Source organism: Emys orbicularis, chromosome 9 (genome assembly GCF_028017835.1).
Source record: "Emys orbicularis isolate rEmyOrb1 chromosome 9, rEmyOrb1.hap1, whole genome shotgun sequence".
Taxonomy (NCBI): Eukaryota; Metazoa; Chordata; order Testudines; family Emydidae; genus Emys; species Emys orbicularis.
The window spans coordinates 78,466,057-78,483,257 of NC_088691.1; the positions used below are offsets into that span (position 1 = coordinate 78,466,057).

The 17,201-nt window shown below is 43.7% G+C and overlaps 1 protein-coding gene across 1 annotated transcript; it reads right to left on the reverse strand.

Annotated features, from left to right (window-relative positions):
- Positions 1-1,303: 1,303 nt before the first annotated feature.
- On the reverse strand, positions 1,304-14,345 carry LOC135884128 (uncharacterized). Its single transcript, XM_065411419.1, has 7 exons — positions 14,169-14,345; positions 11,372-11,461; positions 11,133-11,281; positions 7,726-7,910; positions 7,559-7,628; positions 2,025-2,470; positions 1,304-1,386 (listed from the first exon to the last, which is right to left on the reverse strand). The coding sequence occupies exons 1-7, from the start codon at positions 14,343-14,345 to the stop codon at positions 1,304-1,306; spliced, it is 1,200 nt and encodes a 399-aa protein (XP_065267491.1).
- Between the last annotated feature and the right edge of the window lie 2,856 nt (positions 14,346-17,201).

A 17,201-nucleotide genomic window follows, 5' to 3' on the forward strand; every position in this document is an offset into this window, starting at 1 on the left:
GCCCAAGGTAAAAAAGTACAATTCCAATAGAAGATTATATTCTGTGCTATTCCCGCCCCTTCTCCCAGCTCCCCACCCTTCATCCTTAGCCTAAGGTCAGAACTCGGTTTTCCCTCAACTTAACTCCACCACTCCTCCCTCAAATAATTCTGTTTCACCACCAAAATATCAGCCCAGACCAGCAGCTAGAGAATATCTTATCCCATTACAGGGAGGACAAAAATGCCACAGTTACAGGAGACACAAACATATAAGAGCTGCCATACTAGGTCCCACCAGTCCATCATGCCCAGTAGCCTGTATCAGATAGTGGCCAGTACCTGTACTCTACCAACTTCTTTCCTATCCTTTATGCTAGGATATAGAGTTCACCTTTAATAAATTCATCCCTAGAGGATGTCTCCACCCTCCGCACCTGTCGGCTTTTCTCTAGTCCTTAGTTTAAAAAATCCTCTACAACCAGCAGTGTGGTTCCATTTTGGTTACGGTTGAGCCCATCTCTTCGGTAGAGGCTACTTCTTCCCCCAAAGGCTCCCCAATTCCTAATGACCCTAAATATCTCCTCCCTAGACCAGTGTCTCATCCATGCATTTCGATCCTGCAGTTCTAAAGGCTGAGGCAGTGACAGTTTAGCTTTAACAAATAGCATATCTTGAGTTCATCCCATGGGAGTTGAACGAATGACATAGACTGTTAAAATGGATTAGGCACCTAGGCTCAGATCCTCAAACATATTTAGGGGCCTATCTGCCACTGAGGATCCAGGCTCTACAGCTGCGGGCAAACGTCTTCCGTCTAGGAGACCCTTGCATTGCTGTGGATCAGTGAGAGAGATCAGGGCTACATGTTTATCAATTTCTTTTCTGTCTCAAATGTGCATTCTCAATGTGCAGATTTAGTTGGGAGGGATAGTGTGCTAAGCTGCACCTCAGAAATATGTGTTTAACTTCTGGATACCTTAATTTATAGTGATCATCTTCCTCGCTTGGAGTACTATTATATGAAGGACATAAATCCACACCGTGTAGAGGTCAAAGCATAGGGGTTTATTACACACAGCGCTGGCGGAGTGTCACCTGGCTTATTAGACTCAGAGACACTGTCAATCAATTGATTACAATAGAATATATAGATTTTTTATGGGCGGGGGAAGGTGACGGGGTAGGCAGTTCCAGACCCCGGGATAGGTTTTGCAGCAAGACAAGATAGCACAATAGCCAATGGTTAAAAGGTTACACAATGTCTCCGCCCATGGTCTCAAGTTAGCAAGTTAACATTTGATTAATACTTTGATAAAATGTTTTTAGTATAAAATATATATGTTGAATTCTGATTTGGGGTCCATAGGAACGGAGCAACTCCTTTGATTGTCCGACAGGTACATGTCTAGGGGATAAAGCAAAGAAACAGTGAAAGCATATGGAAATAGAGATTGTCTCCTTTATGTCTTAAGGCAGGGCATTGGTCCCTTGGAAGGGAGGTGGAAGGATGCCATATCATTATAGTGACATGTGCCAATTTTTCATAAACTCAAGGTTGGATCTGTGGGAAGACTGTTTTCCCTTCAGGAGAAACACAATAGGAAAAGGGATCCTTTGTTCAATTTGAAACATTGGATGAAACATAATTATTCAGTTATTGCCTCAACATCTGGCATTTCTACTGACCAAGCATATCTTAGCAAAGGCAGTGTTATCTTGTTTATTCTGCTTTTCTCTTAGCTAATCACTATTAGCTAGGCCTCTGGTCTCTTAACCAAACTCTGGACTTTGGGTCTGGAAAAGAGCTGGCACAATCCATATACCAGGTTGTTATATAACATGCACATGGATTTTAACCCTTCAGTCCCTCCTCTTGACCCTAGGGTTCCCTAACCCGCCAGGTCAAATATACCAATTTTAATGTACCCAGCCTACTGCGGAGTCGCCGATAAAGCACCAGTACCATCAAGAATGTTAGGATAGACACTTCCCACATAACTTGACAAAATAGCACCCAGATCCATCCCCAGGGGACCTTGTCACCTGAGATGGCATCGCCCATAATCATTGCTTTAACCTCCACTGCCTGGTTCCTTGCCTTTGAGTACTTCACATCGGCCTGGTCCACGGTTTCCCCTATCTGAGTGTAGCTCAGACGGCCTTCCCCAATATGCCTTTGGGCCTCGGCCACCAACTCCTCGATCTTCGCCTGCAGGCCCTGTGGACCCTCCTCTAGATACTTACTGCCGTAGTGCCATTCCGGAGCCCATGTTAGGTTACCCATCATTGGCGGAGTACGGTGGAGCCGCGTCCTGTCAACAGTCAGGGTTGACCTTCGGGGGACCATCATGCACACGGATGGATGTCTTGAGGGGCAGGGCTTTCCATTTAGCTCGATGGAGTGGTTCTGGGCAGTCACACACCAGTAGGTACCGTTCATTTGGACCAGCTCCGTGTGCGCCAGTTTCTCAGTAATGGCCACTTCGAATCTAGACAGATTTGTTAGAACATTATATGGACATGTACACAGAATTTCCTTATCAGAATGGGTGCAACATTCACTAGGATACAATGCTCTCCCAGCGACCTCAGCGTATGCAACGCCTTCTATTTTAATAACATGACCCCTTCTCCATATTGGCAGGGAGGTCACCATCCTGGCTTGCTGTAGATGAGGGATGCCTAAAGGTACCAGAAGGCTAAAGAGTATACTGTTACCTGTCCAAACTGGTCTTTGGACTCTCATTGATTCTCTGTTTCCCCATGCCCATGGAGGGGTACTGGGGAGATAGGGTCCCACCACTTCCATAAGGGCTGGATGGACCCGGCCATCAAGGAGATCGGTTACAATTCCTTGTGTGGTGATAGCCAAAGTTTGTCCTGCTCTCCAACAACTTTCCTCCAGTGCCTTTATTTTAGTCCCATTTATTAGCAGGCTGGTGACTTCTTGACCCAGGTATTTTGTTATATCTAATGAGGTGGATACAGAGTTTGACAGATCCTTTAAGCTATCTAGGATCAATCGACTGGCCTTAGTAGTATCCAGTCCTCCCCGGGCATTAGAAATTACAGCGTCAGCCAACCTTGAGTCCAGCCGGTCCCTCCTCTCAGCTTGTCGTGCTATGGTATAGATGTTGCCAACAGAATTACCTGCACCAAACCATCCTACAAGGGTATCTAGTAATCCCCTCTTCTGTCTAGTTAAGCGCTCACCAATTTGGTTTGTTAGGCTAGTAATGTTTCTATTCATTTTAACCCTTCATTATATAATGTACATTTCTGTCTCTGTGGAAAGACTGTAGCAATGCAATGAATAATCCCCAGGATTATCCATGGCTCTGAAATATCCTTTCCAAGAATGTTACACACACAAGTCAAATGACTTGTAACACCTTTGCTAGGTTCCAAAGTGAATAATGGTGGCCAGCATTTTTGGCTTGAATCTCTTACTTCTAAGAGGCAAGGTGCATACCAACTTCTCAGCTGTGGAATGGTACCACCTTGTGCCAATTCATTACTAGCTTGGGGCACATCAATGTGACTTTTCCTTCCGAGATGATATTCATTATATGCTGTAAACCATATCTTGAAGGTCTGACAGATAGAGCATTTATTGCAACATCCCTGAAAGACCTTATTGTATTAAGTTTATGTATTATTGAGGGCCGGAATTGTGTATACAAGCTCTCTACAGGGGAAATGTGACAGATGTTAGACCTGGGAATTCAAAAGACTATATAGAATATGTGCCAGACACGTATGGGACCTTTGGGACAACAAGTGTGAAATGGATTTCCTGGAAATCCCTAGGGAAGGGTTAATTCAAAGTCACCAACTCCAATTATGCTAAAATTAAGCTGTTTGAAGCTATGCTCTGAGATGAGGGTTAGTGGCTGCTGAATATCTGTTACGGGGCCAAGGTCAAAGGCCCAAGCTGTATAAAGAAATGGCTGACCTGCCCAGCCATTCTTCTGGTTCTGAGACAGATGCACTTGTTACTCCAGGAAAACCCAGTTGTGGGTTTTGAAGGAGTAAAACCTACCAGAGCCCTAGTTTGGAGTTGGGGTGACTTCCAGTAAGGTTTCTAGCTTTATTGTTTTAGTATGTCCTCTGTTATGCTTCTACGTTAAGAATAAATATGCTTGCTTACAAGGTGCTGTGAGGTAATTTATAACTGCCACCATTAGACTGGTCAGAGCCTGCAGAGAGACAGAAAAATGCAAGTGTTGGCCTTTTTAGGCAGTCTGGCTTGCTGGGGATATCTCAGTGTTGTTCATGGAGCTGTGAAGCCTTAAATCCCTGGACAGAATGGAAAAAGATGCTGGTCTCTGCCCAAGCGAGGTTATAGCTGGGACCAGAATCCTAAAGCAGGTGCCCTTGGTGGACCACAAAGGGAGAATACAAGTGCATTTCCCTGAACTGTGACAGAGCTTCTCACACATGATGTTGGACGAAAGCTGTCTCCATTTTGCTCACTATTTACATCTATGAGGTCAGATGATGCCAAATTATCACATAGTGTTTGGAGTTTATTCATGCTGCATGATGATCTTCTCTTCTGAGAGAATCACAGGACTGGTCTGAGGCAGACAGGATACATCAGCATGGTTATGGGTCACAGGGTTATTTATCTTTTTAAAATTATACTCAGATTCCTGCAGGGACTTGCTGATGCTCACCTGCAGTTCTTGGGTTGAGAAGTTTGCACCAGAACTTTTCCTAGTAAATAGGTTTGTTTGTACAAAAACATGTTGCAGGTCAGATCCTGGTTCTACACCTCCTTCCCCTAGCTGCATTCCAGGTTCTCCAGCATTTTTCCCCAGTCTCTCATTGTTACATTACCCCTAATGCAGCCCCACTGGTGGTAGCAATGGTGGAAGCTCTAGTGTAAACATCTTTCAGGCATTTTAACCATCATGTGTCTAAACTTGCTCAGATCAGGCTTAGACAACATGGTAGTTAAATGCTGGTGACCAATGGCAGCCTATCTACACTTGTGCTCCATTGGTACTACCAGTGGTGGATTTATGACATTGCAGAAGAGAGGCAGAAAGAACCTATTTATCTACCAGCAATAATCAGGGAATGGAAGGGACTGGAAATTGCATCTTCCTCCCAGCTGGAGAGGAAGGTAAGTGCTCCGATCCTTCCCAACAGTGAAGAGTCGAGGAAAGAAATGGTGAGATCGCAGAAGAGCTAAGGCCTTATGTACATAGGAAAAAGTTTGACCACTATAGCTCTACCTTTATAACCCCATGTGGACACTCTTCTTCTAGTATAAGAGTGACTTTTTGCAGATTAGGTTAAACCCCTTCCCAAGTAATACAAGCTTAACTACAACAAGCCACTGTTATGCTGAACTAAGAGTGGCCACAGAGGGTTATAATTAAAGCACTTTAAATACACACCTTAGCTTATACAAAAAAAATTCCCATGTAGACATGATCAAGAGAAACAAAACAGCAAAAGAAGGCAGAGGGGTTGGGGAGATACGGGAGTGGGCGGAGGAGAGGCTAAAAGGCAGCAAAGCTATAGGAGCAATAGAACTCTGGACCGGAAAGGAAACACTGACAGCTGGTGGGTGTATATATTCTATTTTATTGTCAAATAGAGAGGGAAAGAAGTTTGAACCAATCCAAGTTACTACTCCCCTCCCAACTCCCCATTTTCCTTTCTTCAGACTTGTCTTTTTTCCCTACTGTTCTATCTCCACCTCTTTCCTGGGGAGATAGGGCTCCTCAGAATGTGCCTACCCTTGTCTGTCCATTATTTGGCACCATCTGTATTTTCTGTTAGACTAGATGAATACCAAAAACATGGTATTCGTGGTATTTGGTTTGACCCAATTAAAGCAGCCTTCCTTCTGTGAGTGACAGCTCCTACTGGGGGCTTCAAGGTCAGGATGGCAATGGACCACTAATGGAAAAAGCAGCTTCTGTATGAAAATCAAGAACTACCATGCCTGTAGTGAGAAACTGTACCCAGCAACACAATTAATCAATCAGTTACTTGCATTATGTTTAAATAAACCAATGAAATCCTTGTATGCAAGGTATATGTTTATAATGACAAAAATCACAGTAGGCCAAATTCTGCTGTCAGGTGCAAACACATAATGACTATTGTGTTCTTTGGGAATCCTGCACATCTTTCCAAGAACAGAACCTGGCCCAATCTGTGAATTAATAGTGACAGTGCATAGTTTGGCAAGAAGAAATGTAACATGAATAAACTGTTCTCTGTATAATTTACAGTATGTGCAATACAAAACAAGACATTCAAATACATGTTTTACAGAATACCACAAAGATATAATTACAGTGATTTTAGCCCATTTTCAGGTGCAGATGTTCTAGCAAACATATTTCTGTGGGGGAGAAAAAAGAATATGTGTTAAATGAGGGAGAACAAAATCACAGAATCACATACTTTGTTATAAATAAGTTAATGGAGATATCCTAGAACTGGAAGAGACCTTGAAAGGTCATCAATTTCAGCCCCCTGCCTTCACTAGCAGGACCAAGTACTGACTTTGCCCCAGATCCCTAAGTAGCCCTCTCAAGGATTGAACTCATAACCCTGAGTTTAGCAGGCCAATGCTCAAACCACTGAGTTACCCCTTTTGTTTACTTTGTACAATGAACTATTGAGTTAAGTTAATAGGCTGTATAATGTGTATTCAGCTTGTGGATCTATTTCCATGCCCTCTAATCCTCAAAAATCCATTTATGACAGAGCCAGAAATATGTCTCAATGTCCCCAGTTAGATCATGGTGGGGAGGAGGAGTGAGAAAGAGACAACAGCTTCGAAGGTGCCATCATAATCTACCATGTCAATATTATCCATGATTAAAGCTGTGTGCAATAAACATGAAACATCTTCTCAAAAAAAAAACATTTTAAATATCTGCATAAAGAATGACTTTTGAAACATCTTTGAGAAGACATCATTATGGCTTTCGTTGCATTTTAAGGGCAATCAAGTTTTACCATCATTCTGTACACGATTTCTTCTGTTTTTGAGAACTTTGATCTTTTTCATTGTAAAAGTTGCCAGCTTTTTCCTTTCACAAAAGAATAAAAGCTATGGAGGACGGAGAGGCACAGTGAGGGAATAAAGACCTAGTGGATGCCAGGGAGAGTGTTTCCAGGATACTTGAGTGAACCTAGCACAGCAGACTATAGACCTGCTTGTCTGGCATCCTCAGTTGGCCATATATTGCTCCCACTGAAATCAGTTTGGCAGTTTTGCAGATGTTTCAGTGAAAGGTCAAAAACAAACTAAGCCGCAAACCTATCATACAATTGTGTAATGTTGTAAAATGGGGGCAGGGTAGGAGATTAGGACAGAGAATTTCTTCCTTACCACAAGACTTAGTTCGTGCCTGAAGCATATACCTTATTCCCTGCATGGCTAAGGTGACCAATAATTTCAAAAGGTAGAAAAGGAGATTTCCTTCTCATGTGCATATCTAATTCCTTGCATGTAGCTGATCACTTGCCCCAAATCACTCCCGTTGTATTACAGTCAAATGCCCCAGGGTGTTTGTGAACGATGTGGCTCAAAGCTCACTTACTGAACCTGAGCTTCAGAAGAGGAGCCATGACAGGGAAATAATGGAACTGAATGTTCTCCTGGATTAGACCCTGATGTACTTTAGTTACTGGATAATACATTAGGCTATATGCTTTTTATTATCTGGGAAGTGTGGTTGTAATCAAATGATCCCTTGAATAGATGCACTTACCTCTTCCCGATTACAGCAAACCCCACATATTCCTCCGAGAAAACCGTTGATTACTTGGATGGAACACAGAATTAATTCAATCCCCCCCAAGACCAGAAGAATGGAAAAGAGGGTCAAGTTCCATTCCACGATATTCCTTGGCTCCCGACACTCAGACCACCTGTCACGCTCAAGCAGATACCTGTTCATATCAATTAAAAATGTATTAGAAACTCATGATTCAGTGAAGCGTGTCACTCCCTGGTATTTAATGTATATCAAGAGAGCAGTTGCAATATGTGGACCTAATTCAGATACTACTAACCTTGTAAGTGAGGATGAGGGAAGCAAAGGTTTGCTTCATGCAAAACTCCCTGACACGCTAGAATGCAAGAGCAGTTATTAGGTATAGACTTTTGATAAACCTAGCCTTGATTTTGTTTTTAAGTATAAATAGAGGGCAGGCACAGGGTTGTAGGGGACAGAGGTAGCGTTAACACACCTTTTTATTCTCCCCAATTCCAGAGTCAGACGGAGTGACCTGGTCCCCAGCATAATTTAGAGCAGTCACAGGGCTGCTCTAAGTTATGCCTGGCCATGGCCATGCCCTGGCCCTTTTTCTCCTAGGAATGGTTGCTAGGATGAGGGCTAGGATGGAATTGGTGTAGAACACAGCATGCTGGAGGTTGCCCTTTTGCAAGGGTGTAGTGGGGTGGTTACCCCGCTCCTGCCCTGAGCTTAAAACAGCCCTGGGAGAGGGCTGTGGCAGGGGAAAAGCTCGGCTGATAGGGAAAGCAGCCACAGCTGCAGCCAGTGCAATCAGGGCCCAGCTGGCCCTTGTAAGAGGGCGGTGGGCCAGAAGGAAAGAGAGACACTTCCTAGAGAGAGAAGGACCTGGCTGCCTGAGAAGCTGAGGAGGGTACCTAGGGTGGAGCAGTGCTGGGGAAGGGCAGAGGGAGCTGGGGAACTCCAGCCTAGCAAAGCTCCAGGCTGCAGACCGAGTTAAGGGCCCACAAAAGAGTACTGGGGCTGCAGAGGGGCAGCCCATAGATAGGCAGAGGCAGCTGGTCCAACCCCCCCTTGCCAATGATGAGTGGTTAACAGACTGTCATCTGCCCCAGTGAGCGGGGGCTAAATGGAGACTGGCAGTAGCCACTGAGGTAAGGTAGGGATAGGGGGTTGGGGGTTCCCCTGGGAGGGGAGACCCAGAGTAAGGGGGTACTGCGGTGGGCAGAACCCCTGGACAAAGGGCACCGGGGTCCAGGAGAGACATGGGGGCCAGCGGCAGGAGTGACATCAGCCTACAGAGGGCGCTCCGGGCTGGAAGGAGCTAATTCCCTGGACAACCAGCAAGAGGCGCCATGCCGGTGAGTCGTTGTCCCGCCACAAAGGGACTTAAATGATGCGCAGCCTTTTGAATGAGCTGAGCGCACTGAACACTTCTCAGATGGGGCTCAGAACCTTGCAGGATCTGGCCCTTATTTTAAGATAGTGATTGCATCCAAAGGGAACTTTGCTCTCCATTTGTCACTGTCTTACATGAGACACTCTGCTTGGTATCTGCAAACGCCCTTGAACTGCTCTGACCACAGGATGAACTCACTGTGTCCTAAAAGTAAATGCCTGCAGCTCCTGCCCAACCATCTGATCAGAGTATTCAGCAAAAAATTACTCTTCTCCTTTCTGTGCCAGTGAAAGTTAAAGAAACCATCATGACAAACAATAGCCAGATGTGTTCAAATCAGATTCTCTGCTTCAGGGGGCCAGTGGAATGTAGGTGCGGCTTCCTGATTCTCAGGCCAGCCAGCTCTGCTCTGGCACCAGACATGCACTGCTCTGGAAACAGGCCTCAAGGGGCTACCCACCAGTAAGGTATTGCTGGAGTACGTCGTGCTCTGACCATGCATGCACTCCACACACTTACTATGCCCCTTACATGGGGGCTGACTTGGAAGTGATGTAGGACTCAGCTATGCCAACTCTATGTTTCATGGGGACTCACTCCACAAAAGGAGAATCCCAAACTAGGGAAATCCAGGGGCTTTTGGGCACCTTTGTGCAGACCAAATAGTTCTATTGTGCGAACTTATATCTGGTCACACTTTTTATATTGAGGGTACCTTCAGAAATAATTTGTTTTACATGCACTGTGTGTAAAGTCCAGGGTTTAAGCTTGGGAACATACCTTGGTATCAACTGCAACAGCTGGGTAAATTCTACCACATTGAGTTGGAAATGCTCCCAAACCAAGATGTTCTAAACTAATTTAAAGATCTTTGATATGTGTCTTCTGCATCTTGCTTCTTAACTCTAATAACCCTACTTTTAATCACCCTCCATGACACATGGTTTCTCAATATGCTTCAGAATCTTAAGCATTCAAAATCTATAGGATCATCAGGATAATGTGTTTCTGGTCTCCCTTTTTTTAAACTGATTGTTAATAAAGTCCTAAAACTGTGTCGTCTGTCATTGATTTCCACAGGACGGGGTAGGGGAAGGGGTGGGAATCAGAATTTGGTTTGTGGATCTCCCACAGTTGCGTAGACAGGAGAGTTACATGGGTGATGCTCACAGTCCCTGGGAAGGAGGTTGTCATTCATACTGAAACACTAGGGGTCTCTGATGATAAATGCAGCTTCTGAAAGAAGCACTATGATGACCACCTGCAGAATGCTAGGGAACGGTTGCTGGGCTGCTTGAGAAATATTTCCAGGCTATTGTGGCTAAAAAGGGCCATATCCAGAGGCCTGTCACGCAGAGTGTTTCCTATGATAAGGAATGATGCCGCTTTGGCAGTCATTTTGTAAAGCTTGGGATAGTTGTGAATCCCAGTTTACATGGTCTTGAAAATTCTCTTTCAGCCTGAGGGTACCCATCAGCTTTGCTGGAGGGGGAATAATCTATGAGCCAATTAGGTGGTGAGGCAGGGTGAGAGCTGGAGAGGAAGAGAGGGTGTGTGCTGTTTGGAAACAAACAGTTTATTGCAAACACAAATAACTTAGTGACCACACACTGGTCCTGATTTCACAGGTGCTGACTCCTCTTGAAACTTTAGTGGGAGTTGCAGATGCTTGACACCCCTTATGATCTTGCTCCTCAGCTGTACAGAAGATGATTAGGCCCCCAAAATGAAAATACAGTAGATCCATTAGTTTCTACAATCTACGATCAACAGCCTTTCTCCCTCTTGACTAGTTTCGGGTCCAAAAGGCAGTCCTTATTCATGTGAGTAGTCCTATGGAAACAATGGGACTACTCATCTGAGTAAGGAGCAAATTAATGGGACAGTTTCTCCTCTCATTTTACACCAGTGCAAACCTGTGTCAGTGTAATTACTGCTTACTGTGTTTTATAGGAGGGTATCAAGTCCATGGTGTTTATATACTGCAGTGCACAGCTTGCTGGTAAACAGACTACTCACCCTCCACTGGCGTTAGTGAAAGGATAGACCCAGTTCTGTTCTACAGCAGAGAGGCAGTAAGGGCCATGGGATAAACCTAAAGCTGAAATGATGAAACAGTAGCCGGACCCCAGGATTCCGATGAAGGCGGCCAGAACAGAGGACAGCATCTGCAGAGTAAACACACAAGTGATTCTCAGCATTCTGACCATTCCCTCTGAGGGACCATCCAAAAATGATTAAGCAAAAAGCTCACTTACTGCACAGCTTTTCCCACAGTTCTCATGCCCGCAGCATCCACAGCAATTATCGTATTCTAGTCCAATGAACACTGCAGCTGGGAGGAATATCTACATAAAAACAAATAATTGTGCCTGAGTGTTTGGTAAACTACCCTACAGGCAGGCCTGTCCCTAGGGGGTGCAGGGCTGGGGCGGAAGTGATGGATTCGTCTCTTCTGGGACCAACCAAGCCAGCCAATTACATCGGCCTGCGGAGCCCCCCAAAGCGCGGGGCCCGGAGTGAGGGGACCCAGGGTAGAAGTGATGGATTCATCTCTTCCGGGACCGACCGCACCAGCCAATCGCACCGACCCGCGAAGCCCCCCAAAGCGCGGGGCCCAGAGCGGACGTCTACAGGCCGGGCATATCAAATTCTGTCCTCACTTTGTTTTTATTTAGATTTATAATTTCACTATTTAAAAATTCTGCATAGCCGATTCAGTCTTACCCCCATTCTGCTCAAGCGGAGTTCTCCCCTTGGCTTCAAAAGGGGCAAGACTAGGCTTAGGGATAGACTGTGATAAACTATGAGAACTTCTTTTTTTTCTGTTTGTACAGTGCCTAACACAATGGGATCCTGGTCCATGACTGGGGCTCCTAGATGCTACTGCAATTCCAATAAATAATAGTAATATTTTCCCCTGTCAATCCAACACCGTTTTTGACACACTGTGGGTCAAATCCTGCAGTCCTCTCTCAGCGAAAGTGTTAAACAAAGTAGATGGGAGTTTTCACTGAGAGAAGGGCGGATTATGGTTTTGTGGGGTCCTGGACCAGAGTAAATGGGGGCCCCTCTGAACCCCTTCCACCTGCAGTCCCTCCCGCACCCACGCTCCTGCTGGGGAAATGGGGTCAGGGCTTGAACCACCCCATCCCCTCGCCTGGCACTCCTGCCGGGGAGCAGGGTTGGGGCATGAGGGCTTGACCTGCTCCACAGGAGCGCCAGGCGGGCTGAGCGGAGCAAGCCCCCATACCCTGACCCCGCTCCCCAGCTGGAGCACTGGGCAGGTGGAGCAAGCCCCGCATCCCGACCCTGCTCCCCGACTGGAGCACCGAGCAGGTGGAGCAAGCCCCTTGCCTTAACCCTGCTCCCCACCAGGAGCGCCGGGCAGGTGGGCAGAGCGGGTCGGGGTGTGGGGACACCCATTTTTCTGGGGCCTCCCAATTGGCCAGGGCCCCTGGGTACGGGCCCGTTGGCCCAATGGCTAATCCACCACTGACCACACTACTAGGCTATTTTGATGACATCCATCATTTCAACTATAATGAGGTATGATGACACTAGTTACTGAAAAGTAGTTGCAAGTGTTTTGCTTATATGGGATATCGAATATGAATGGAGTCAAAAAGCAAGACGTTTCTATTGTTGGTAGAACTGGGCAAAATATTCCATGTAGAAAATGTTTTTCCTTTGTTTTCAAGTTCACAAAACTGCCATAGAATTGCAGAATTTGTGTGAAAACTTCTGATGAATTGACACTTCTCAGATTTTGCACTCTGAATCAGTTAAAATAAAAAATTCACACTTGCAAATTTTCAACCTGCGGTGAAAAGGGAGTGAGCAGCATGACCTAGTGGATTAAACACAGAAACTGCTGAGGCCTCAGCCAATGGCTGCCCTTAGTCATATTTTGTACTCATAGCACTTGATAAACACTATCCAGTGATTGCTCACACAACCCTTAAGAAGGAGGTAAATATCTGTTGTGAGCACTACACACATACTTTAAAACATATGGAAAAGTAAAAAAAAAAAATTCTTCAATTGAAAACCACAACCAGGCACCTGCTGGCTCTTAAATGACATACTAGTGCCCAAATCCTCCAAAGACTTATTTAGGTTCATAACACTACGCACTGAGCAGGCCCATTAAAGTCAAGCTGGAAATAGTCACATAGTTAAGTAAGTCTTTTAATATAAGCTTCAAGGTCCCCATCTTGCAATCGGGATCTGCACTGATGCAGGGTTCCGCTCACATACAGCTCATTTCAGAATCGGGGCCTAAATTAACCATCTTCTGCCCTGTAGTGAAAGTTTCAGTACTTCAGAAACAGCAGTATATCCTCCTTGCCTATTTCTCTAACACACTTGGTAAGGCAACTCCCATCTTTTCATGTGCTGTATATTTATACCTCCCTATTGTATTTTCCACTCCATGCATCTGATGAAGTGGGTTATAGCCCACAATAGCTTATGCCCAAATAAATTTGTTAGTCTCTAAGGTGCCACAAGGACTCCTCATTGTTTTTTCTAACACACTGGTGTGACAATAAACAACTGTTGAATTTCCCTGAATAAACACCTAGGACATGGCAGCAGCCAATGCCTTCCAGAAATCTTAGGCACATTTGAAGAAATAGTTACTACTTTTAATCAAATATAATCATTTTAAAAAGGAGAATAGATTCATAGTAAACTACTTTTATAAAATACAATACAAACCCAGGGCCCAAACCTGCCAACATTTACACATGTGTGTAACTTTACTCACATGAGTAGTCCCACTGAAGGAGCAGGACCTTATTTTGCATTTCTTTGTCATACAAACTGGGAATGCTCCCGAGATTTAAATCATACAAGATGGCAGATTAATAGTGTGATTAATAGTAATAATTTATATGGCATCACATATATGCTATAAAGTTACAGAGGTGTAAAGACTTGCTAAAAAAGCAGTCAGACAAAAATCCTACAACTGACAGAGAAATATGAATCTTTAATCTTAATGTTCCTAGTAAGAAAACAAATTAAAACACGCTAGCTTTAGTTACTTACCAAAATCCCTCCTCCTATAATTCCATGAAGGCACGCCACATACTTGCTAAGCTGATGTTCTGAAGCGAATCTTGTTTCACCATTGGGAAAGTAAAGCAAGATGTTAGCCACAATGCAGAGGAAGGCAAGAATGAGCAACTTGTACCCAATGCACCTAGCACACTTTCCAAAACACATGTCTGAAATTCTATAGATCTTTCTTTAGTAGCTCAGCACTACCACAGACCAGCCTGTATGGTACCCATCCAAGTGTAAAAGTAAGAACAGGTTATAGTCACACCTTCTTAAATACTCTGGGTTACTTAGTTACCTGGATGATGATTACATGTCTACATGAGTGTCAGGCCTGGTTGCAGAATGCAGGAGCAAGATGAGAGAAACGTCACCGCCCATTTTAAATGAAACATTTCACAACAAATGAAACCCAAGGCAGGGAAACAGTATTTTCCCACAGTGCTGCTTTTGGCTTTAATACACAGTTTGGAATGAATTACAGTGGACATGATTAGGCATGAAGAACAACTTTATGCCATAATGAAAGCTCTTTTCGGAATCAGAAAAGGGTCAAGAAAAATTAAAAGAAAATGAAAGCCCGTTTCAACTTCTAGGTTTATGGCCTGATTCAAAACCCACTGCAGTTAGTGGAAAGACTCCAAGTGACTTCAGTGGGCTTTGTATCAGATTCTTAGTGAACATGTGAGAATAACTGAGCCTGCTGGTATTTAAGAATGTGTAAAACACAATCCCATGTTTTCTTCAATGAATAAGAACTCATATGGCCTTGGGATGAAGCTGAAAGATGTCTTAAAAAAAAAAGGCAGACATGCTCCTAAAAATGTGTCCTTTTGTTTTAATTGTCATTATAGTCTAAATTCAGGTTTAATTCAGATTTGTTAGCAGCCATTTTTGTCACATCTATACAATGCAAATCTCGGTAGAAAATAGTAACTTATTACAAAAAATATTATTGGAATGAAAATGTTTGGAATTCTGACTGCAAGAAATAATCTTAGGAATAGATAATATAGGAATAGCACATGCTAAAACACACTAGCTTGTAAAAAAAATTTGCTCCTAACAGCGAAATATACTACAGTAAGGACATGAAAATTAGTCTTCCTTTAAGTAGTACATGGCATGTAGAGGAAAAGGACCAATAAATTTAAAATTTTCAGACAAAGCAAAGAACTTGAAAGTGCTTTTGTCTCTTAGGCTACACAAGAGAATATCCTCAAACTCTGCAGAACAGGAGCAGAGAGAGACAGACAGACAAATGGTCAATTTAAGATTAAACAGGACTGACATGAATTACATTTTTGGAGACTTCAGTGTGAACTATTAGACCCTCTGTGTCAGTGGAGTAAGGTGCAAAATTATTGTGTGAAGATACTTGTTTAAAAACATACGTAATGAATATTAGATACCAAGATGTGTCATTAAATCTTCATTTTTAGGGCAGTTGGTTTTTATTTTGTTTTTGTTTTTTCTCATTTCAACTCATGGAAGGTATCAGGCTGATACTGCTTCCATCTAAGAGTTATGGAGTAGATGTGTTGAAAAAGCAGTCCTATAATCAATGTACTTAGAGTCAAATCCTGCTTCGTCACTCATGCAATTTGATTTACACACTTGACTTCAATAGGCCTACTCACGCAAGCAATGCAAGCAGGCTTTGAACCTTTAAAAAAACAGTGAACTTTCTTGTGCAGATGTGGAGGCGTCATGGACCCTCCGGGTATTGTAACTTTTGGCCTTGGTAATTTCCTTCAATATGAGATAATATCCTCTGATTGTCAATAATGTAGGGTTGAAGTTATTGTGTGTGTTATCTTTGAAGAATTTAAACTAAATGTAAACATCATTCCTTAGATTTCCTCAACAGCAGGAGAGTATATACTCTAACCAGATGAATCTTCAACTGAAAACTCCCTTAATTGTGTTATATTTAATATATGATCTCTGGAAACCAGATACAAAAATCTGTTCTGTTAATAAATTGTATACTTCCATATTCTTAAAAGTAACAAATTACATATGGTCAAGAATTTCCTATTTAATTTGATTTTAAAAGCATAATTTAATTGTGAATTGAAGTATTTTTTCCAGACCAAAGGAATTAAGAATGACAGTCCTTTTAGCACTAGAGATATCTGGTAATTCAATATATTTCTTCTATCCTGAAGCCAGTATTTGGCTTGTCAAAAACTGGAGTTTCTATTCTTATTGTCATTTAAGGGACCAGTCCTGCATTTAGTTACATAGACAGTCTTCCATGACACAACTAGTTTACATGCAGGACAGGAGCAGAAAATACTCTTCTCAACAATTATACTAAGAGCTGGGACCTGATTGTGATCTCACTTCCACAATTGTGTATGTGATGAGCTGCTCCACTGAAGTTACACCACTGTAAGATCAGAATAAGACCTTAAGACTCGTATGCAAGAGCTACATTTTCTGTGCTTAGGATACAAGGACAACTGCTTACTTGCCCAGTTATAGTCTCACCTGCCTCAGTGAATTTCCACTCCTTTTTTTCTTACATGACTAACCCCATAACGATGTTGTCTATCTTGAAGATGAGAAACTCATGCTAGAAAATTACATAACATGTGATGTCAATAGAAGTGCATAATAAAAAGAAAGAACTAAGTGAATTCTAGATTATGGCCCCGATCTTCAGCTAGGGTTGCCAACTTTGTAATATATAAAAACCGGACCCTCCAGCAGGAGTGTTGGAACCTTCCCTGCCCCGCCTTGTCCCCCTGCGGCCTTGCCTCTGTCCCACCCTTTCCTCCTAAGGACCCCCCTCCTTTCGCTCCTCTTTCCCCCTCCCCCTGTCACTCGTTGCTCTTCTCCTCTCTTCCCCCCTCTCCCGTGTGGGTCAGGAGGGACTTGCCTGCAGAGCCGGGGCTGGGAGCTGCAGCTGCCTGACACAGGTAGGAGGCGGCCCTGGGTGAGTAGGGGCTGGCGCGGGTGATGACTCGGTGCCTCCCTGCCTGCAGTAACCAGACTTTGGGTGTCTGGTCAGTA